At 38.2% G+C, this 25130-nt stretch overlaps 1 protein-coding gene across 2 annotated transcripts in view; it reads left to right on the plus strand.

The window, feature by feature from the left end:
- The window catches only part of Ank2 (ankyrin 2), a 567056-nt gene that overhangs the window by 447505 nt on the left and 94421 nt on the right, over positions 1-25130 (plus strand). For both annotated transcript variants that reach the window (XM_028760361.1, XM_028760362.1), the window contains 6 exons: positions 729-827; positions 6516-6614; positions 12970-13167; positions 15668-15766; positions 15922-16020; positions 21574-21672. In XM_028760361.1, the coding sequence (XP_028616194.1) occupies positions 729-827; positions 6516-6614; positions 12970-13167; positions 15668-15766; positions 15922-16020; positions 21574-21672 (693 nt within the window). The remainder of the gene's footprint in view (positions 1-728; positions 828-6515; positions 6615-12969; positions 13168-15667; positions 15767-15921; positions 16021-21573; positions 21673-25130) is intronic.

Raw genomic sequence — 25130 nt, forward strand, 5'->3', positions numbered from 1 at the left:
AAATTATGACATAAAACAGACACATATCCTTACCATATGATAACATCTGATATCTCATAAGACAAATATAAGTTTTGTGTATACTAGTGTAGTCCTTGGAAGTCTTCTGCACAAGCCATGAATGGTGGTATACATCTGTAATCCTAGGAGTATGTAGGCTCAGGCAGGAGAATTTCTAGCCTAAGGCCATCCAAGGTTATAAGGCGAGTTCTAGGCTAGCCTGAGCTACATAGTGAAATCTTGTTTGGAAAAAAATTCTTTTGTTCTGAGTCTATATTGTGCTATATTCCAGTTGTTTCTCTCTATGAATCATCCTGAAGATGTTTCAAAGAATAATTACCAGTGAATATTAACATACATATTTTATTCTATTTTTAGATGTATAAAACTTTGAGGTTTCAATCTCTACGGTGCATGAGAGACATTTTCCTGGGATCTGCTTCTACTACACAGATGTTCTCCTTCTGTGTCTTAACTGTAGCTTTACAGTCAATGTGTGTATTGTAGTTCTTGACTAACACACATTTTTGTTCAATTTTTTTTCTAACATTTAGCATTCATGGTCTATGGTGTTATTTGTTCATTATGATCAAGTCTATTGAACCTCAGATATTATGGGTCAAGTTACCACACAGATCACAACCCCTTATACCCTTTGCTAGAGAGCCATGACATGCCCTTCCATACCCAACCTGCTGTGTTTGTTTCTTTTTTATCACACGGAATAGAATGGAATCACTCCCCTGCATGTGGCTTCCAAACGTGGAAACACCAATATGGTGAAGCTCCTTCTGGATCGAGGTGGTCAGATCGATGCCAAAACTAGGGTGAGTGTCTCTGCAGCTTAACTCTCCCATCACTCTTAATTCCTGCAGCCTCCCATGCCCCATTTGTAACACTTCTCAGCAAACACAAGCAGCGTATTTTCAAGGGAATTGGTCCTGGGTTTGATTTCAATCTCACAAAACATTTAAAGCTTCCAATTAGTAAGATGAAATTAATGTTTGCTCATCAATGCCTAGAGAAGCTGACCACTAGCCCCTTAGTGAGATAGGTTTCCTTGCTCAGTTTCTGGGAAGAAAGATCAAAGATGACACTCACTTGGTTCTCCTGTGGATAGTCATCAAGGAGGCAAATTGACTGGTACCTTCAGGCTGGGAGATTGTGTCTTTTGCATAAAGTCCTTTCGTGCATATTGGCAGCTTCATGCATCTAACTGTTGAACCTATCAGTCATTTCCTTCAGTAGTGCTACAGTCATTGGAGCAAGAGGTTTGCTGTCACGCTGACAGAAGGACAGCAGACAATCGTCAAGGTGTACCTTAATCTCAGTAGAAGTGGAGTCCTTCATTCGTTTTTGAGCTCTGAAATAAAATGACATTCAAACATCTCAAACAGACACATAGCAAATAAACTAATATGTTAAAAACAGATTCTAAAGGCAAGCTGCCTTTTTTCAAATTCTGCCATTCATGAAGCTAGATAGTCCTGACATTTTTTGTGACCTTGGAATGTAGCTAATAGTACTCCCTAACATCAGGAGGTTGGGTTGTATGAGGATTAACTCCCAGATGCGTTATTTTTCTTAATAAATTGGAGATGTAGGTCATACAATGCATGCCTACGTTGCATAAAGCCCTGGTTTAGATGTCTAGCATACACATATAAAATTTTAATATTAGCTTTCTTAAATAGAGTTGGCTAGTAAGAGACTTCACAAAAATTTAAAGTATTTTTGAAACACAAAATTGAGCCAGGCCTAGTACTTTACATTTGAAATCTCAGTATGGTGCTGTACACATGTAGACCTAGTACTTAGTCAGAGAAGAGCAGAAAAATGCCAAGGTTATTTTTCTGAAGTCAGCCTAGGCTGCAGAATGAGTCTGAGGCCAACCTGGTCTATGTAGAGAGTTCCTGTCTCAACAACAAACAGAAGAAGCAATCTCCCCAAATACTATTTCAACACACATACACACACACACACACACACACACACACACACACACGTCTTCTATATATGAGAGGGAAACTGCACCCATGAAATCTAAAAACATTGTCACCTAGACAAGAACTTCATAACATCAGTTGACATGCCAGTCCAGATGCAGGAAGTTTTAAAGGGTTTTTTGTAGAGATGACACATACAGGCAAATGACAGCTGCCATCTTCCCAAGACACAAGCCCGTGGTACATTCTCCAATCCCAAGAGGGCAGCTCTCAAGGTGTGTGCATATGAGCTACTCTAAAGAGATTCAGCTGTGATTCAGCCATGGTGTGTGTGTGTGTGTGTGTGTGTGTGTGTGTGTGTGTGTGTGTGTATAATAAAGAAGAAGAGGTCATGAGTTTGAGTCCAAGGCGTGGCCACAGGAAGAGTAGAAGTGGGGAAAGGCATGGGTGGAAATACAGCATGCATTTAGGAAATTCTCAAAAAAGTTTTAAGTTAGAAGGTGTTTAAAAATCTCTTTAAAAAAAAAAGAAACCACTCAACCAAATAAGCAAGCAGAAGAGAAAAGAAAAGAAAAACACTCCCAAAACAAAACAAACAAACTAAACCAAAAACCCTCCTAAATCATGTGATGAGCAAAGCCTATTGAAGACCACCATAGTTAGAGCATGTGTTTTTCTCTAGACATTTTTACATTCTGGGGCTTCACATTCTCACAGTTCCAACCATAGGAGTCAAAGCCAACTCATTCATCAATCTTGAAGCTGCCAGTTGTTTAGCTTCTACAAGCTATACCTAGGCAAAAAATTCTGGTTTTGCATTAACTCCTAAAACGTCCCCAGGGGGACAAAAAAAGAAAAAATCAAACGAACAAACAACTCTTCATTTCTCTTAAGACCTTTGTTCAAGGGTAGCAGAGTCAGGCCCTTTTTCTCTGTCCAAAGTGTGGTGCCCTATCCTTGTTTGGGAGAGATAGGGGCTGACCACTGGTCTCAAGGGATTCTGTATTCTGGTGAATATTGAATAATAGGTTTTTTTTTTAAAAAAAATGGTAAAATGAAATGGCTTGGTTTGTAGAATTTTCCCTTGTTGACTTCTATCGAATAAATATTCTGTCCATTATCCACTGAGAGCTATTAACATGGTGTCCCCATAAGCAGAATTAGCATGGGATATTAAAGTGATATTTTTGTATTTTCTGTGAGCTAGCTTCATTCAGCACACGTGGGATGGTGTACAATGTTGAATGGTGGTAAGCTTCCAACCCACGAGCTAAACATTCGTTGTGTGTAAGTAACAGTGGTTTACAGCATTGTTAGAGTGTTATACCCTGCTCACAGCTAAAAGGGTCATGCCCCTCTTTCCAAATCTGAAGTGAAGCCTAAACACAAGAATGGTGACCTGGGATTGAGAGGCCCATTCTGGAACTACAATACTTGATTACTAAGATAATAGAATTGAGGGTTTTTTTTCTCATCTGTTAAAGTATATTTGAAATAGAAAATGCTTAATTTTAGACTCTCATTATAAAAGGGATTTTATACTCATAATTTAAAAATCTTAATTATCATAATTTTAAGTGATTTCTAGCAATCAAATTGTCCACAAATAATCACAATATAGTGCCTTCCATCTAGAATTCTCTGTCACCTGCTCTCCCCATTTCACAGGCTTGGGTTTTTCATTATGGGGAGAAAAGCAAAATTTATAGAGGTTTTGTTTGAATAAAAAATAAACCTTCCCCCCCCGGTTCCTCCCCACTGTCTCTACTGTTTTGAGCCATTGAAGTATTTGGCATTTTGGAAGACTCATTACTGACAGACTTTAGTGTTAAATTCTGAGACATTTAAACCAGAGCCCTTTGTTAATGTCTAAAACTCCATACTTTAAACTATAAATTTTATAGCTAGTTAAAATGAGACTATTAATTTGGGTTTTATTGAGGTCATTATTCGTTTCTGTTTTAAAACTTATTCATTATTTAAATATAGAGCTACCCCATAGGAAGATTCTATTTAAAAAATATTTCAATGTCAACAATAAAAGTACACAAAACACTAAAGGACATTGAATAAAACACATCAGAAAACTGGAACATTCCTCCTTATTAGAAGAGATAATCGGGGAGAGGTAATACTTATAATTGTCCTGTGTGTCTGATGCTCTATGTACTTTCCTAAATATATTAGAAATATCATCTTATTCCCATTCCCAACAACTTACAAAACATATATTGTTTTATTGAGAAGTATGAAGACCTTAATTTAAGAAATGAGATTGCTAAAAGGATGAAATGGATTTTGGCACAATTATGTAACATGAGCTAGGACACACAGCATTTTTATAACACTGATCTGATTTCAGCATCCATTACTGGAAAAATAGCACAGTCAGAGGGTGAGGACAGGAAAAGATAAGGAAAGAAAGGATTATACAAAGCAATTCTGAGCTACCAGCTAGACAGGTGATTCTTCCCTAGTGTTAACTGAGTAAACTTTGCCAAATCATTCACAGTAGAGAGGCCAGTGTGTGTGTCTATATCTGATTTTACTGAGGAAAGTGTGTATGATGAAAGCACCTTGGGGGGGCACTCAAAATTAATAAGGTAATTAGAATCTATTTATGGGAGCTGGTTAAAGAACTCCTTTGGTAACGTGCTTGCTACAATACCCAATGACCTGAGTTTGATTGCCAGAACCCATACGACAGGTTAGGTATGGCAATAGAAAATTATAATCCCAGTTCTAGGGAGGTAGGGACAGGTTGGGGATTCCAGCCAGCAGGCCTAGCTTAGTTCATGAGCCTTGGGTCAAGTGAGAGACCTAGTCTCAAAACAGAGCTGGATGGTTCCTAATGAAGGACAATGGAGAATCACCTTTAGTCTTCGTACAGACATGTATGCCTAGTCACATGCACACAAACACACAGGTATGCTCCCACACAAAAGAGTTTTATGGTATCGTGGGAAGCATATTAGGCAGGCTCAATGACCAGTACAGTGTTCTGGGAGCCAAGAACATTGCAAGTGGAACCCTGACGAGTGGGAGTAGAAGAAGCTTCTGTAACTTTAAGAAATATTATCTAGAGATGGCATGTGCAGGAATGCTTAGCAGAAGCCCTCAGTCAGGATTGGAAGACTCTTTAGCTTCCCTCCCATGTCCCCATGCCTATCCCCTGGGTCAAACCCAACCAGCAGCCCAAGGGTATGGCAGATCCGGTACAGAGATAACCTGGGACAGTGAGTCTGGAGATCAGACTGAAAAGATCTAGCACAGGAATGCAGAGCGTGGCCACCCCTGGAACTGTTGTTCTTATAAGGAAGATAGAGCTTGGCAAGACGACTTTGGAAACATAGACCTGAAAGACTGGCCATCAGCCTTCTAGACAAATCAAAGCCGAAACCTTCTCAACTATTCTCTTTTCAGTGTACCCATCTTGTATGTTTCTGTCCTTAAACAGTCTTGACCGTTTTACTGAAGTGTCACATCAGCAGGCTCATTTAGTCATGCTGTGTTCCCTTCTCTTTCACTGTTTCCTGGTAGTCTCTAAAGTGATTTTGCCTCCTAGTTTTCATTTTCCACCCACTCTTCCTTTTGCTCCTGCTACCCTGGATCCCTCCAGGTAAGATAAGAAACAGAGGGCATCCAGAGGGTTATCAAGAGCCAGAAGTTACCCCTGAAAGTATTTAGCTAAGAAGGTATATAAACAACTCATAGTCCAGTTTGAGATATATTAGTTGACGTCATTTAATTCCATTTGTTAATAATAAATTTCATTTTTGAAAGAGTTATATAACTTTTTTTCTTTAAAAATTTTAAATCTTAAAAGATTATGAAGAAATGTCAGGGCAGCACAGAACACATTTGGAAAATTTAACAAAGTAGTTACAGTTTAAAGGATCATATTCATAAACAAATTAGTGCAAGAAGAATTTTTAAATAAAAGCAACATACAGAAACCCAAAATCAAATGGAATAATAGTGCAATCCCCAGCTCCGATTCCATGTGAGCAGGATACTAGAGTCCCATAAATGCTGCACTCTGTGCCTTTCATCTCCTGGGGTATGCAAACCCTTGACTGGAAGTCAGCCTGTTCCAATGCAGCCCATCTATATTGGAACATAGTGGGATGGGCACTATTGTTTTACTTACTAATTCTCTATATCATAATCTGTCTATTCTTTTACTTCTCTGTCTGTCTCTTCCTGTCTCTGTCTGTCTGCCTGCCTCTCTCTCTGTCTCTCTGTCTGCCTCTCTGTCTCTCTCTCTCTCTGTCTCTCTCTCTCTGTCTCTCTCTCTCTGTCTCTCTCTCTCTGTCTCTCTCTCTGTCTCTCTCTGTCTCTCTCTGTCTGTCTCTGTCTCTCTCTCTCTCTCTCTCTCTCTCTCTCTCTCTCTCTCTCTCTCTCTCTCTCTCGTAAGTAACCACCGTTTTGTTGTCTTCATCAGGTCCTTAGGATCAAATTTCAGAACCTCTCGCTTGTCTGTAGTGATAGACACAATCTTGTTTTTTATTGCTCGTTTGTTTTTGAAGAAGTGTGAAGTCAGGCTTCATTTCTTACCTCTCTTGTCAGGACGGGCTGACACCACTTCACTGTGCTGCACGAAGTGGGCATGACCAAGTGGTGGAGCTGCTGCTGGAACGAGGTGCTCCCTTGCTGGCGAGGACCAAGGTGAGTCATTGTGAGTGAGATGGCATCCGAGGACACTGGAAGGAGCTCTGGGTAGACTCTCTCCTTCAAACTGAAACACCAGTCATATATATTTTTTTTTACATATTCATTATAGTAGGAATAAGAAATGCATACCAAACTTGCCAAATTATTAAAATTAGCAAATACAAGCATCAAGTTGTGACAGATGCATACCACTATGTGTCTCCTGTTTTTTAACCTATTGTTTCTGTAGATGAAAATTTAACAAACCATATACATAAAATAAGAATATTAAATATAATGGTATATATGAGACTCATACATTGCATGAGCTAAGATTTTTTTATGATGTTCTAAGATAACTATATAATACATATGGAATTATCTGTCAAGGTACTACCATTAATGTCAGAAGATAAAGCTTTGAGCTTCTTTAGTCTTTTTCTTTTGGGTAATACTAATCAGAAAAATGCTTAATAATAGAGTTAGTTGGCTACATTAGGGATTAATAAATATAATAGGAAGAGCATATCTTTCGATTAGCTACCTCTAAAGAACCATAAGGGAAATATTCTGTTCTTTATAGCATAATACAGTGAGTGTTTCTTTTTGTTTCATTTTATTAATGTGTTCAATAAAGAAAACCTATTTCCAAGTGAATAAAAGTCACACAGTAAGTAAATTGTTTGGAAGTTTTTATTATCAATATTTATAAATTACTTTTTATTGTTATATCTATCAGAAAATACAATGAAACATAAATTGACACTAACCACCCAGAGTAATTTAATGGGAAATGAAATAATTTTTAGTTTCTTAAATATAATAAAAAAATTGACAATGTAGACCTTTTACATTTTCTTCTGGTTCCTCCCTTTCCCCACCCCTTAGTAATTCTAATATCCATGAATGCTAGCAATAGGGCAAGGTGAAGAAAGCAAGACAGTGGGCACACATGAATCATCTTCACTACACACACACACACACACACACACACACACGGTATATGCATGCAATATTCACAGTATACAATGATAATGGAAATAATGCAAATAATCAATGTCATCAACTAACTCTACTATTACATAATTATTCTAATTAGTTTTACCCAAAAGAAAAGGATTAAACAAGCTCAAAGCTTTTTCTTCTAGTGTTAATGATATTACCTTGACAAAGAATTCCATACATGTATTTAATATATATGTGTTTATTATATGTTATATATTATTTTATGTACAAATATTAGATAGATGATAGATAGATAGATAGGAAGATAGATAGATAGATAGATAGATAGATAGATAGATAGATAGATAGATATTAGTTTTTTAAGACAGGGTTTCTGTGTGGAGTCCCGGAACTCATTCTGTAGACCAGGCTGGCCTTGAACTCAGCCTGCCTCTGACTCCCAAATGCTAGAATTAAAGGCATGTGCCACCACACACAGCTCAATTTATATTTTAAGTAACAATTTCATTGCTGTCATTTGAAGCAAACCAGAGTATACACTTAATGTATAGAGAGAATGCAGTCATTCTCTAGAAGATGTGTTGTACAAGCCATTTAAACAACAACAAAAGCTGACTACATACAACAATACATAAAGTGAAATAAGTTATCTGCATTGTTTTTATTATCATTCTATATTGTGAATGTTGCAAAATATATTTTAAAATATGCAACATTTTAGACTAGTATATGCAGCAGTAATTGTAAAATGTTTGTTGAAGAAATAAACTGCTATTTAAATCAAAACAAAATCTCAGTCCAGTCATGTTACTCCCAAATTTTTAAAATACATATAAAACTGAGGCATGTATTATTTTCCAAGAAATTTCCAAATAACCCTGTTTACAGTTTACCTGTAATTGATACATAGTCAACCAACAGCAGTATGGATTACCTTAGTGTGATTTTTAAAATGACCTTCCTGTCTAATCAGGAGTCATTCAAATCTTAGTATCCAGCATAGAGTATGACCTCATGTTATTGACCTCATGGCTATACCCCTTCATCTATCCATCATGGATAGAGATTCTCCACTCCCACATCTGTCCATCATGGATGGAGAAGATACAGTGTGCCAGGTACTGTGCTGGCTACCAGGAAGCTAGCAAGATGAATGCTAATCAGAAAGTATCTTTAAGATAAGTAGAATCTTTAGGGCAGGAGAGAAAGGAGAAGATCAAGTGAGGTTTAAAGGGCTCAGGGCAGATGAACGGATTAGGTCGGAGTAGGACTATGCTGCTGGTGTGTGTGTGTGTGTGTGTGTGTGTGTAAAACAGTGTCCTCCATTTCTCTATCAAGGCTATCAGTTTTGAGTCATCCTGTCTCCCTCCTTGAAACAATTTCCGCTCATTCTTTTGAAAGTTTCAGCTCTCAGCAAAACGAGTCGTCTCCCTTATCCACGAGGAATTCTCCGTGTGCTGACTAATGCCTCTGTAATCCCATGCCTAAACTCACATTCTCCAATCCCCCTTTCTACGACTCAGGCCCCCACTCTAAATCCCCAATCTGAGTCAGATTCAGTTACCATTCACACCTTGGACCCTTACCTCTGCACAGCCCAAGTTCCCTTTCTGCCACTGCCCTGAACATCCATACTCACTCCCTATGGCCTCCGCTGACTAAGTCCGCATCACCTTCCTGCATCGAGTATGGCAGCTACGATAGGGTTGCCTTCAGACCCATGATCACTAAACTTAGGTTAGCCCAAGGCATTGCCTGACAAATCACACTGTGATTCTGTAGTAATCCATCTTGCTCCCTGCTACCTAAGCCACTTTTTCTTTAAATTGCTTAGAGATCTTTTTTTCCCCTTCATACAACTCTGAGAAAAACTGAAGCAAGCAGGAGGTGATCCACAAACTCCCACTTTCACAGCTCTCTGGTTCCATGAATCACAGAAGCACATGGAGCCCATGGAACCTGTGTTCTATTTCCATGTCACCTGGCACAGCCTCCTACTCCTCCCTTTCCTAACTGCTTCCCTTATTCGCCTTCTAGGACCTGATACTTCTTTGGATTCCTTCTGCGTCACTAGCATCTGCTTCCTTGTCTCCGTGACTACTTCCTCTTTATCTCACAGTTCTCTGTCTGTTAGCAATTCCTGAGGCCGCACTCTGTCTTTGCTCTGACATTTCCTGTGGTTCATCTCTAAGCTGCACCTATGTGCTGACGGCACACACGTGCATAGTCCTAGGAGTCTATCTTCATGGCAGCTCCCCATGACTGCTTGGATATTTACTGGGCAGCTCCAATTAAGTGAAAAAGCAAATTCATGATATTTTGCCCACCCCTAAACATAACCTCTTTGAATCATGTATCTTCATTCATGGGGACCTCATTCGTTCAGTTTCTCATACAGAATACCCTCATATCATGCTGGGCTCTTTTTCTCTCACTCTGCATTCCGTCACCTTTTCTTTCCATATGTATCTTTAAACCCTAAGCCTCATAGTTACAACACATCCCCCTCGAATCGTTGCCTTCTGTTCTTTCTGCGACCCAGCTGTTCTGAACACATTACACACATCCAAGGCAATCCTGTCTACCCAGCCCTTCTAACAATGCCTGATCTCTTTCATGAAGTCTCTTATTCCTCTGAACCCTTCTCCTTATTCACCCTCCTCATTCACTACCTTAAGACACACTCATCTCCTTACTGTCTGTTGATGTCTTTCATGTGTGGCTCCAATCCAGAGAGCTTATATTTGTTTACCTTCTGTCTTTTATACTCTTTTTGCCAAATCGTCAGGTATAGTAGTCTGGGATGGCTTTTGTTGTCTCTTAGAGATGGTATAACATACCACCATGTCCTTCTAGCTTGCACAGACTCCATTGAGAAGTCAGGTGTTATTCTAATGAGTCTGCCTCTATGTGACTTGGCCTTTCTCTCACAGAGCTTTTAATATCTTTCATTTGTTCTGAACATTTACGCCTTGGTTGTTATGTATAATGTGGAGTTTCTTTTCTTGTCCTGTCTGTTTGGTATTCTCTATGCTTCTTGTACCTTGGTAGGCATATCTTTCTTTAGACTGGAGAAAATTTTTCTATGGTCTTATTAAAAATATTTTCTATGCCTTTGACCTGGGTTTCTTCTTATTCTTCTATGCCTACTATTTATAGGTTTGATCTTTTCATAGTGTCCCAGATTTCCTGAATTTTTTTTTTTTTTTTTAGATTTAACATCTTCTTGGACTGAGCTATTCATTTCTTCTTCCTTGTCTTCAAGATCTAAAATTCTCTCTCCCATGTCTTGTAATCCCTGACAGGTTTACCTCTGAGGATTTTGTTTGATATCCTAAGGTTTTTTTTTATTTCCAGTTTTATTTCAATTTGGGTTTTCATTAGTGATTATATTTCTATTTTTATGTCTTGAACTGTTTTTAGTATATCATTTAAATGTTTGCGTTTTCATGGTCTTCATTAAGACATTCAGTCATATTTTAAGATCTCTGAATATATTCATAATTGTTATTTTGAAGTCCTTGTCTTGTGTTTCACCTAAATTACATTCCTTGGGGACTATTGCTATATAGGGTTTCTGACTTCTGGACGATGTATATTGTCTTGGCAGTACATGTTTGGCTTTGCATTGGGACCTAGGCATCTGGTGTAATGATGTTTGAAGGATTTCATGTTGTAGATATATGGTCTTGTATTTGTTGGTTGGATGTTCTGTTCAGTGGTTTCTGTTGCAAACTCTGGATCCATGGCAATTGTGGTGGCTGTGGGGTCCTGGTAAAGACTGTTTGTGAGAATCTGTGAGTGACATAAAGGAGTGGAGAGAGGGTAGAAGGAAAGGCTGAGAGAGGTAGCAGGAAAATGTTAGGCAGATGTGAGTCTGCACCAAGAAACAGTGTCTCCTGGGAGTATAGGTAGGGTGGGAGGAGGGTCTTCTGTAGGGAGGCTTCTGCAGTACTAAAAATAATGCTGAATAAGCCTGAAATGGAGGACAGGAGGAATATGGAGGATGTGGTGACCAGTTTAGCACATAACCTTCAAGTGGATTAAACAGCATCAGCAAATGATGGAACTTGCTGACGACGAGCACTCTACACATTGTCCAAACCTTGTAAATTGCTACATTTGTTTTATCTGAACTTTGACATTATCTTCCCTTCCCATATGAACTACCTGCTCTTCTTTTCAAAGTCTATTTAATGGGTTTCTAAATATCAAAGCAATGATTCCTAAGGCAATTAACTTCAGAAACAAATATTATTTTTAATTCCCTTGAACTGTTCCACCCACAGACAACCACAATTAAGACTTTCATATATTGATTGTGGCTGTTCTCACTATTGAAGTTGTCTTTCTTGTTGACAATGTTGGCCTGTTGGCCTTTTCTGTCACATTACACATGCATAGTTTTTATTTCTTTGTGCTGATATCATAGTTAGCAAAATAGTTATTTGATCAACAAATTATATTTGACAGTACCTGTGTGGTTATTAAGCACAAACAATACCATAGTTTCTTGAATGAACAATGTCCTTCTGATTTTTCCTAATTATGTAATGTTTCCTTGCTGTTTATTTACCTAGCTTTTAAAAATAAGAGGGGGTTGGGGAATACAAATGGCTCAGTAGAGTAAAAAGCACTTGTCAAGCAACCCATGTGAAGGTGGAAGACGAGAACCAGCTCCACAAAATAAGGAGTTGTTTTTACTTAGACTGCTCATGAAGAATGGCTTACCCTGGTCTTTTAAGTTTTACTATTGACTGCCTTTGTAACCAAAGCCAAAGCGGTTTGAGGCTATAATTAAATATAAATCACAAATCTAGACTATCTCCAAATTTGAGAGCCACAAGGTCATTGACATGAGGTTTACCTTGGCTTCATGCCCTTCTAGCATGTTCCTGTCTTTTCCTTCCTACTTTAAAGTAAGTCTCAGACTATTATTGGATCTCAGAATTTTCCCTGAACCCTAAACCTAAGATATGGGAAAATGTTTCTTACTGCTTTGATGCATACATACACTTTTCTCTCATTTACCAACCTACTCTTGCTTATATGTAAAGAAATGCAGGCAGAAAGATCATCGAATGTACATTGCTTTATATAGTTATATATATAAGTGATTGGTGCATGAGCAGTCACTCTATATATCGAATACTGTTCTCATAATTTGTAGAATTAAGCTGAATATTATGAACAACATTGCTAAAGATTATTATGATCATAATATTAAACACACGCTTTTCTTCCCCCTTTATCTAAAGTAATCTGTTCTACATTCAGATATTCAGGGAGAGTTATTTCTCCTGCCTCCAGCTGTGTTACAGATCAAGGTTGACTTTGTCAGGTCTCCCACCGTAAGAGTCACAAATAAAACATGGACTTGGTGTTTCTTTGTTTCAATGTGCAGAATGGGCTGTCTCCGCTTCACATGGCTGCACAGGGGGACCACGTGGAATGTGTGAAGCACCTGCTACAGCACAAGGCGCCTGTTGATGACGTCACCCTGGATTATCTGACGGCTCTTCATGTTGCTGCACACTGTGGGCACTACCGTGTAACCAAACTCCTGCTGGACAAGAGAGCCAACCCGAATGCAAGAGCCCTGGTAAACCTAGCCCAATCCACATTCACCAATGATAGCAAAACCACATTGCTTGGCCAACGGCACCTACACCAATGCAAGAGTGTAGATTCACAGTTAATAACTGCCAAGCTTTTATCTCCTTTAAACCACTAGCCTACTTTATGCTTTCATAGGTTCCTAAGTGGTAGTGAGCATGGGCAGATTTAGGACAACATTATTATTTCTGAAACCAGTGAGTTGAAAACAGTATGAAACTCTGGGATCATGAGTGTTTTAAAATAGAAACTAAATGATAAAAAATAAGAAATAGCAGGTGTAGTGGCACATGCCTTTAATCCAGTACTCAGAAGGCAGAGGCAGGTGGATCTCTGAGCTCAAGGCTAACCTGGTCTACAGAATGAATCCAAGGATAGCCAATAGTAGAAGAAAAAGAAAGCAAACCTTAAAACAAACAAACAAAAACTCAGAAAACAAAAACAATAAAATTAGTTCTAGGTATCTTTAAATGTTAGAGTTAGGATGCAGGTACGAAAATTTTGATCTTTATTAATCTTTTAAGGAAAAAAAGACTGTAAACTAGTGAATGTATTTGACTGTATGATATACGTTGGTGGAGAGTTCACTTGGACATTTTCTTTGTGGACTGAATACTCAGCCATGTTCTGGGTGGTTCTTAGTGTATTCCTGCTTCGCAAAGCATTTTAAAGAATTCCAGGACCTGCTGAAAAGAAACAGTAGGAGGCCATCCCCAGGGTAGCTTTATCTCTCCCTCAGTCTACTATGGAATAAACCTTTCTTGCTTCACTTATAGCCTAACTAATTATTACACTAGGCAGGTACTAATTTACGCCAGCTGTTCTCTAATCTCCCTCTAAGGGCACGTCTTGTTTTCCTATATGTTAATGTGGTTTATGTCAATTAAAATTCCCCTCAAACAGTTCTGAGAATCTCTTGTTAAAAATGATTAAATATTGGGCTAGGGTAGTGAGTGAATATGGAGAACATTTGCCTAGCAAGTACAAAACCCTAGGTCTGATCTCAAGCACACCACATAAACCATGATGACAGATGTCTCTAGTCTCAACACGGAGTGGAGGCAGGAGATCAGAAGTTGAAAATCATTTTTAGCTACATAGCAAATTTGTAGTCAGGCTGGAATAAATCAGCTCACCCTGACTCAAAAGTCAGTCAAACATTTGATCAATAAGTATAAATTAATAAATCAATTAAATTATCAATTAAAACTGATTTATTTGGAAAATTTCAGTGAAATCCATTTATTACTAATTACTTAGAAAGTGATTGTACCTCCAGGAACATGTTCAAATATGTGAAGACAATGATTTTCCTGTAACTTGAAAATACTTTTTATGTAAAGAATACTTTTTATTATGTGATTAATACTTTCTAAGTGATGACTAAGCTTATAGATTCTCACAGATGATTAGTTGCATGTATTTTAGTACCACATGTACATGTTGCTTCTTATCTCTGGCTTACAACATAGATTATAAACAGGAGACATGACTCAATAAATTATGTTGATTACTCCATTGTAAAGAATACAAAGTCACCAGCTTGAGTGAGACTGTATGTTCTCCTGAGAACCGGTAACATATAAAAATATCAAATGATACTCAGTCCCCACTGGGATATTTAAAATTGTTAATCAGCAAGATAGGTATCATTCTATAAAAGATGATTGTTCAAATAAAAAAACCAACAAATATAATACATAACAGCTTAGCATGGGGGTAGATAAATTTTTCTGTGATTTCTCCAATTCCTGAATAATAACCTAGTTTACAAAGCTGAAAGTGCCTTTCAGAAAGCCCAACTTAACTTTAGCTCTCAAAGGTGTTCCAGAAATTCACCATCTCTTTCTTGAGAATATTCAGCAATGTAGTCATTTCTTCTTAAAATAAAATATATCTGGGAACTTAATCGTTTCTTTATAAAATAAAAATGGGTCTGATTGGTATACATGTTATAATATAGATTTTAACTTCTCATATAAATATTTTCAGCATAATGATGTCTGCTAATTTGAAACCCTCCCTAAGAAAGTAATAGCAAAGCTGAAACACTTTTTATAAAGCCGTCATATTGCAAGCTTAGATGAACAATTCTTATGCTCCGAGAAGCTGGTCCTTCATCATCAAAATTACTTCTACCCAGTCCAATCTTTTCTCCCTCACCTGACCAGTCAAGATAGCCTACAACACCATAGGCAGTCTAAAACATAATTACTCCAGTTTTTCTTCTCTGAAAAGTAGGCTCACACACTTTCCTCTGCTTTCGTTCCCTCAGTACGCACTCAGAATGACAGGAACAAATTTCAATACTCATACAAACACACCGCCCGTTCTCTTCCCAAATCCCACCACCACCTGTATAGGGTTTGAAGAGACAGGGACATTATGTGACATGATGTGACATTATCGCCTGCGATGTGCCAGCATGGAGTTGCGTGAGAACTGTTTCTGCATGTTTTCAACTAACTCGATTGTCTTTTGCACAGAATGGTTTTACTCCACTGCACATTGCCTGCAAGAAAAACCGCATCAAAGTCATGGAACTGCTCGTGAAATATGGGGCTTCAATCCAAGCTATAACAGAGGTAGAAAAGTGTTTCAGCTTCTCACCAAACATTTCCTCTTATACCTTCCTCTTCCTCTCACCCATCTTCTGTCCTCTTCACTCGTTTTATTTATCTGAAGAAGCCCCAAAGCCCATGGTGCAGAGGAGTAAAGCTACTGTCGCTTTGTTTCGCAGTCTGGCCTCACACCAATACATGTGGCTGCCTTCATGGGCCACTTGAACATTGTCCTCCTTCTGCTGCAGAACGGAGCCTCTCCAGATGTCACTAACATTGTGAGTATGGCTTGGGTCAGAATAACCACAGGGAAAGAGAGCGAGAGGATCAGAGTGGGTGTGTGTGTGTGGGCTTGTGTGTGTCATCAGAGCTCAGAGGCAGCCTCTGAGACATTTTGTAAAATAACATTTGGAGCTTTACTGAATGCAGAGGCCACATGTTGGGAAACAAAATGGAAGGTAGGCAGTGACACAGCTTAGGCTTCCTGGTGCAGATGGATTAAACATTCCTCTAATGCATTTAGTAAAACAAGATATGGTTTCTAAAGCTCCTCTAAGGTCGGTCATAAACATCTGCAGTCCTGAGTTGCTTTGAAGCTGAGGCAGGTGGTTTGTGAGTCTGAGCCAGCCTTGACAGCATTCCTCAAACACACACACACACACACACACACACACACACACACACACACACACACACCACTTTGAATGGGAATGAATGATGGGTTACAAAACTGTCATTAAAGCTCACCCTAGTTTGCTTGAGAACATTGTATTCCATGTAATTTTAATTAAATAAAGCTCCATACTCAAGCTTAGCAAAGACTAGCCAGATACAGGTCAGTGATAAAGATAATGGATATCAAAGCATCCCCTTTTCTACTTGCATTTGCTGTCTACTACTCAATTTTAACTTTGACCTCATTCCTATGCGCAGTGGAGATTTCTCACCCCTGCAATAGTTATCAACGATATTCTGATATGAATGCTGCTCTCAGCACGTTTCTTTCTGCCAATAACCACTGGGTGTTCTTAGTACAGAATTCTCTCTGGTCTAATTTAGGATTTTTCACTTGATATATGTATTTCTCTCACTGTCTTGAACCTCCCTTTGAAATCTCTCTGTTCATTGTCTTATGGCAAACCATCTGGAACAAATTTTCCCCAGGGAAGGAGAGAACCAACTGTACATGTTCATTTGGATAATAGATAGCCCCAGGACCACAGAGGGTTAAAATTTTTAAAAGCATATACAAAAGAATAATTCTCCCTACATGAATGTCAGCAGCCATTATTAAAATGATTGTACCTGTAGCTGTAGACTGCAGCATGTGCGAATTTGGGGGTAACTTTCCCCACTTAAGTTATGAAACAGAATGCCCAGAATCCCCCCATGTTCTCATTTCTCTGTATTTTGTATAGTTCCTGAAGGTTTTAGTGTTCAGAGTCCGTTTGAGAACCCACTTTATTTGATATATCCTTTATATTATTAAAAATGGAGAGCATAAAACTATTAAAGAATTTCAGTTCTGTACTTATGTTTCCTTAGTCATAGCATATTGGCTCCAATGTAATGTTATGTGGCAATTCTTAATCACCAAATACAGGAGTCATTTCCTAATGTGCCAACTTAAACTGAACTTTTTTTTTTTAATGCTTAAATAACTCACAGGGCTGGAGATATGGCTCAGTCATTACTGTGCTTACCTAAGTTCAGAGACCTGAGTTCCATCCCTGTCATTCAACATTCAAAGTCCTGTGTGTTTCTGCAATCCCAGTGCTGGCCTTGGAGACCGATAAGAGCCCCGCGCCCCCCCCCCCCCCACACACACACACCCTCGGCTCATGACCAGCTAGTCTAGCTGAACGGGTGAGCTCCATGTTCAGTGAGAGACCCTGCCTCAAAAATATAAGGTAGAGAACAATTGAAGAAGTCACCTGAAATCTAAGTCTGTGGCTTACACACACACACACACACACACACACACACACACACGAAAGAGAGATTCATCTTTTCTGCTTTTTATTGTTTTACTCAATACCAAATTCTGCCCTTTTAAATATTACAATATTAAATATTGTCATTTCCTACAATTTTTAATTTTTTATTTAATTTCGTTTCTTAGAAATTGAACCTGTCATGGACACAGACTAATAACTTTCAAGAAAAGCACTACTGTGTGCTTACCTACTTCTGCCATTTTGTTTTTATTCTTTTTATTTCTGTTTTTCCATGTTTCTTCTTTACATTTCAATATCTAAAAAGTTATAGAAGCAATGGTGATATTATGATAAACTATATCATTGTATTACCATAATAATATCTGCAATTGTATTAAATAGGGAACTAGGATGTTATTCCTTTCTTTCATTTTTGCTTTTTTGAGGCAGGGCCTCTCTCTGTAGCCCTGTGTGTCCTGGAACTCAGTCGGTAGATCAGACTAGCCTTGTACTCACAGAAATTCTTCTTCCTCTGTCCCCTGAGTGATGAGATTACAGGCATGCTCCACAGCACTGGGTGAAATTTCTTTCAAAAGAGATTTTTGAAAATTCTTTTGGTTAAAAAAAAATTCATGAACAGCCACTTAAGTGATGAATTCTAAGTAGTTTATTGATTACTTAACTGTTGTATCATCTCCTCAGGGCATGGAGAGAATTCGATTGCACATACGTTTCTAGTAGTCCCATCCTTTTGGGCTTTGAAAGAATCTTAGATTCTTGTCAGTGGCTTTGTTAACTTTCAGTTCTTAGATGACAGTCACCTCAAATTCCTTCATTGCTTTGGTCCGTTTGTCCTTGCATTGTTTACCTTCAGCCCCTCCAAACAAACACATGGGGAACACCTGTCTACCCTTTCAGCAGTATCCCTGATTGATTCTTGTATGTGTGTTTTATTTTTTCAAAAGCTATATCCTTCAGGTTGGAGATAGCATAAAGTTACTGGTTAAGATATAAGACTCCTTATTCCATTTTAATTCCAGATAAGACTGAATTCCTGTGTAAGTAGATGCCAGGCAACTGTTGAAACATGATCAAGTAATTACTTGATTTTCTGGAATTAAGATGAAGATGGACACTTGACCTTTTTAATTTACTAAATCTGCAAGCCTACATTTAGGGGGAATACACCTTTCTCTAGCAGTGTGGTGCCTGTGAACTTGTGTGTTCTCAAGATATTGGGAAAGATATGGCTACTGGATCCAGACCTCTGTGAGTTGGTGACAAAGCTGTGTGGACACGGACTGCCTGCTTGCTGTGACAGTGTCAGTCATGTCCTGACCCCAATGCAACCCACCCTTGGCACCTCTGTGTGTTGCTGACCTCTGTCGTGTTGCATTCTGAATGCAATTTTGTCTCTTGTGCTTTGATGCTTTCCAGCTAGATGCAGCCAAGGCGGGAGTCCATGTAGCTGTCTGCTGAGCCACTTCTAAAGCTATGAAAGAGAGGCATGACTCTTGGTATTCGCTTTGGATGTGAACATATGCATTCTCCTGCCAGTTTTGTTTTGTCTGAAAATTCACACCAAGCGGAAGATACACCAAGAACTCAGACATTTGCAGATACATTTTTTTCCTGACAAATTCCATTCCAAGAAAACCTATATGTAAACTTTAACTGGCGACTTGTATTATATAATACACCCGAATGTATCCATTGGTAACTGCAAGAGCAGAACAGCAAGCATTCAAGAGTGCAATGCCGGGCATTAACAATTTCTATCTTCTTGTAACCAATTAGCGGATTTATGGTTAAGTTCCCAATTTATATTATATTTAACACTATTTCCAATCTCCAAAGTTAAGTAGTTTGAAATGAGGAGATCAGGCTATGCCTAACAATCAGGAAATGGAAGGTTCTGAGTAAGGCAATATTTGCTGACTTTCTTTCCTTATACTTCTCCATAAACAAGGTGAAATATTAATAGTAAAAGGTAAGCACGGTTTACAGTAAATGCCCATTATTCCAAAAGTAGTAAATAAGGTTTTAACAAGACAATTCTTATAAAGTAGGGTGATGAGCTGTGCTTTTGGAATATGAAGGTCATTGTTTTATATGAAGCATGAGTATAGACCATCACCTTCAAATGTTCACAAGCCAAAAAATAACTTAATGTAGGTATAAAATAAAGGTTTTAAATACATATATATATATATATATATATATATATATATATGACCAGTATTTAAAATATTTTTATATTTTGAAAAGTTATTAAAATGTGGCTCAAACATACACATGTAAACCAAAATTATATAGATATTCTTTGGGGGATATTTGAATTAATTTCTGGAATTATTCTTGTCTTTATTTCTACAAAAAAAAATTAGTGAAATAGCTAACCTTATCAAACCTAGAAACAAAATGTTGAGTTTTTCTCTTTCGATAATCATAAGACACCAGTCTGATTTATTTAGACCCATGTGAATAACAGCAAGAAAAAGGATAAATGTATGCCCAGAGAGGAAAACTCTCACCGTGCATCCAGAGAGTACACACAAGCTTGACTCATGTTACTTTAAAAAACAGCACATTTCATACACATTTGGTTTACAAAGTCAAAATTTGCCATCAGAAAACAAGGCCAGTAGATGACACGTGAGCTCTTAGCCCAGAAGACAATACTCACATTCATGTCTAGGTTAACACTTTCTAATCATTTCACTTGACACACATTCCTCATAGCTGCAAAAGCAATGGATGTCGGCATGGTGAGAAAATCAAGCCATGAGCAGTGATCCCCCCCCCCACACACACACAGACTCATTTCACTGTAAAACTTTTTAGATTTCAGAGTATTTCATGCAAAGAATCAAGACGTTATTCTTAGTTACAAGAGTTTTTCAGAAACAGGCCATCCCAACGTAGGCAAGTTTAAAGTTAATCTAGTTCACGTGAAATGCATTCCTCTGCTTCTCTATTGTCAGCTTACCTTCTAGAACAGCTGTGCTGACTCAGCTTGTTTCATTCTAATATTGTGCTCTAACTATGAGATTATTAGAATGACCCAACCCTTGCCCCCTTCAGTGAGAACAGGTTTCCCTCTAAGAATAATCTCATCTCTAACCCTATCTTCATCATCTCCTGAGGAGTATGTTAGACCTGGGTATTGTATAGACACCTGAGGCCTGTCGTGAAGCCCGTGCAGCAAGTGAAAATGTAAACAGTGACATCACTCACCTCTCAGTAGCCATCCAAGTCACCATCTACAATGAAACATGATAATTAAATAATATTGATTATTAAAATAATCAATATGATAATTAAAATGAATTAAAATAGCAGGGAAATTTTTCTTCCTGGAAAAATTAGATTTCTCATATGAGTAGTCATAGTTTAATTTCACAACAACAACAACAAAAACCACAAATCAGACAAAAGATTGTGTTCAGCAGTGTGGTTTGAAATTTGAAAAGCAATTATTTATTATGGTATAAGTGATGTTATGGTATTGTTTTGCAATGTGTTGATCTTTGACATCTGGAGTTTCCATTGAACGGGATGGATGACAGATTTTAGGTTTATAGATTGAAAGATCACATCTTCACCCAAACTGATGTAAGCTACACAGGATTGATTGTGAAGCTAAACCACAGGGTATCCTGGATGTTTGGGTAAGTTCCCTAGTTTGTCATTGATGGAAAACATTTCCAAATGTTTGTCCTTCTCAAGATAGAGAAGATGCAAAACTGTTTTTCTAAACTGAACAATTATGCCTTCTTATAGATCACTTAAACACTTGGATAACTTGCTGAATTTCACCAAGGGGACATCTTTACTCTTTGCTGTCCAGGGCAGTGGGTTATTTATGATTGCACAATCTTTGTTTTCCGGCAGCGTGGCGAGACAGCACTTCACATGGCGGCCCGGGCAGGGCAGGTGGAAGTGGTCCGATGTCTCCTGAGGAATGGTGCTCTTGTGGATGCCAGAGCCAGGGTAGGTGCTGCTCACCCAATGCTCTTCTGCAGTACATGCTCTTTAAGTTGGGGTGTCTTCTGTAGTTCCTGGACTTTTAAATTCCACAGTGTACATATCAGTCATCTTTTCATTGCGGCAATAAATATCTGAGAAAATAACTTTAGAGGAAAGAATCATCTGGGCTTTCTGGTCCATGGGTTTCAGATTATGATTGGATGGATCTATATTTCTAGGTATATGGTATGAGTCCCAAATAGCATAACAGTGCAAAGCTACACACTTCATGGAGGCTGGGAAGCAAAGAGGGTGCAAGCCTTTGTTATTGTACTTCATTCAGAGATGCGAGTCTCTTATAGTGCTGCTCACAATTAGGGAAGATGTACTTCCCAACCCTCAGTTATCTCAGGGAGTGCCCTCACAAACACACTCAGAAGTGTGCTCTTCCAATCTCCTAGACATTTCTCAATCTAATCAAACTGACAGCAGGAGTTAGCGTAGGCTGTTAAAGGGAAAGCATTAATCAATAATGCATTATAATAAAGGAAGACTATATAACTGTGTGCAATGAAAACACACTCAAGTTACAGGGACATTTGAATGGAGTGTAGTTACATTTAGGAAATTTGGCATACAATAAATATAGCATTGGCTTCCACTTTATCAGTCTTTAATCTCGAAAAATCACATTCACAATGATCTGTTCTGTACATTTAAGTCTTGTCTCTACTATATGACACTATATATACTAAACATATATTTTCATACTGAGTCTTTCCAAGTGACCTGAAAACAAATTGTCTTCAAAGTTCTAATGCTTTCCTTTTACCAATTTTACTTTCCCCATTTTGTCCTAATGTCTCCTTTTCTCTCTACTCTGGCGTTTACAGACTTGAGTAGTCTACATATTTATTAATCCAGAACAATAGACACGAACGTACCTGATCACACTTGTCTATTCCTTGTCAGTTCTATCTCCCTCACAGGTTAGGGTTTTTCTTTTTAATTTTTTTCTCCTTGTATTAAATTATTTCTCCTTGTATTAGATTATTTCTCCTTGGGGAGAAATGAGTTTATTTCATCTTATAATTTTAGGTCATGATCATCGAGGAAAGAAGACAGGTAGGAGCTCTTGGCACAAACTTAGAGGCAGGAATTGATACAGAACATGGAGAAAACCTGTTTCTTGCCACACTCCCTCTGACTTGTGCTCAGGCTGCTTTCTTATACCACCCAGGGCCACTGCCTAGGGATGGCACTGCCCACAGTGGTCTGGACCCTCCCACATCAATCAACAATCAAGGAAACACCCCATAGACATATCCATAGGTCAATCCGATTCAGATCAGCCTCCAGCTGAGACTCCCTCAGATAACGCTGGGCTGTCAAGTTGACAGCTGAAACTAGTTTAGAGTTGAACATCTCTGGATACTGTCCTTCCTTACATGACTATTTGGAGGCTCTTTCCTTTGGACAACTATAGTGTCCACTATATGTATGCAGCATGGAGACTCCATTTTTTTTCCTCCTTTGCAACCACACTTACTCTTCTTCATAAAGAAACATCTACTTCTTTCTATTTTTCAATTTAAGTTTCATGTGCTATTATGTCTTTTTCTTTTCAGCTTTACCATTTATAACCCCAGATGCACTTGAAATCCCTTAGCCTAGCACCCCTCTATTATGAACAAAGTCCGTACCTTGCAGAGCAGTGCTCCCCACATGCCACTTGTTGCATCAGCCACGCAGGTACCCTCTTCACTGCAAAATAGGACATTTTTCTTCATTTCTAACAAATATCCAGGTGCTGTCAATGACCCCTGCCCAAGAATAGGCTGCCGTGATATTGATAACAATTTGGACCCAGGATTTCCCTTTTATACCATGTTATCAGATACATTCAGGCCATGAAGTTTTGACTTTTGTTTAACTTAATCCTTTAATGTTGTCCTAGAACTTTGTGTTTTCATCAACATTAGTTGGATGCTGCATAATTCATAGAACATTTTTACCCAAATTATTTTATGAGCAGTGCTCCTAAAATTCAAGATTTCACCAATGAACTGGGGTCACAGATACGAGTAAAAAGGATTCTTCCCATGGCTCTGAGCTTTTTTTTTTTCTTTTTTTTTCTTTTCTTTATTCTTTTTCTTTTTTTCTTTTTCTTTTCTTTTTACTTCTTCTTTTTTTCCTTTTTTCTTTTTCTTTTTTTTTTTCTAACTGGCTCTTCCAGAAGACAATAATTCCTCCTCAGTAAAGTCCCTCTGACTGGGATATGGCTTGCAGAAGGAAGCCAGCAATCTGTCATTATGTTAGGCTCTTATTTTTAAGTGTAAATCTATTTCTGTTCTCAAGCTCTCCTACCCCCAAACCAAGAAAATGAGTGGTTTCCAGTTGTATTCCCCCTCCAGAGCCTGGGTTCAACCCTGGGCCCTGATCATAATACAGCCTATTTAGGGGCTGGAATGCAATGAATGACATCTCGTATAGAGCAACAAGGACTATGAGATGTCTACTTCCTCCAAAGGATGAAGGACAGCTTTCAGAAGAGGATGAGTGGGCATCGGGCAGGAAAATAAGCAAGTATCGCTTTTCTACTTCCTAGACACATACACACTTACAGAAATTTCTTTTCTTAATCTAATACCACTATTCTGGTATTTATCCCCTCCTGAAGAGGAAATAGCTTAAAATTCTGCTCATCTATTACACTGGGCTCATGCTCAAGAACTCTGGTAGTCTGTAGTTTACCTCATACATTTTTGAAGTAATATGTCATTGTCACATAACCAGGGGCTTAGTCATGTTTTCTCTACTTCTCATATATAAAAGAAGAAGAAATAATATATAGTAATAATTAATAATATATAATTATAACATACAATAATATAATGTATAATAATATGACAATATAATTAATAATAATTATATTATTAATATAATAAACATAATATAATAATAAATATTATTATTATTAATTTTAAAAGTGTAAACCTGTGCCGAAGGTGGAGCTCACTGCTATAGCAACCATGCAGAGCGTCCATGTAGACTAGCAAGTTAGTACACAGCACCAACCACTCAAAAAGAACAAAAGTACAGGTAGCACACTCCAGTCAGTTCATGGCATGAGGCGTATTTTCCCAGACACATTGGAAAGCAGTGCTTCGGTGTCACTCTGCATTTGTCCCTTGGTGAACTAATGAGTTGGCTTTGGCCCTTCCCTCAAGAAGTCCCTATTTGTCCATTGTCCTCAGTGGATGTAAGTCAGAAGTCCACCAAGGTCTTCCCTCTGGGATCCCTTGTGTTTAGAGACTTGTTCTGTTGGCACAGTTGTGAACTTGGCCTTTGCTTTTAGGCTTTAGCAATGGCAGGATCCCTGGGCTTAAGCTAACTTGAAACTTAGCTGCTAAAATTTTGTTCAGCTGTCAGCAGGCATGGTTTTTTGGGAACATTAGTAGCAGGAGTCACATCAAACCTTT

This window comes from Grammomys surdaster, unplaced genomic scaffold (genome assembly GCF_004785775.1).
Source record: "Grammomys surdaster isolate TR1022 unplaced genomic scaffold, NIH_TR_1.0 126531, whole genome shotgun sequence".
Classification (NCBI taxonomy): Eukaryota; Metazoa; Chordata; class Mammalia; order Rodentia; family Muridae; genus Grammomys; species Grammomys surdaster.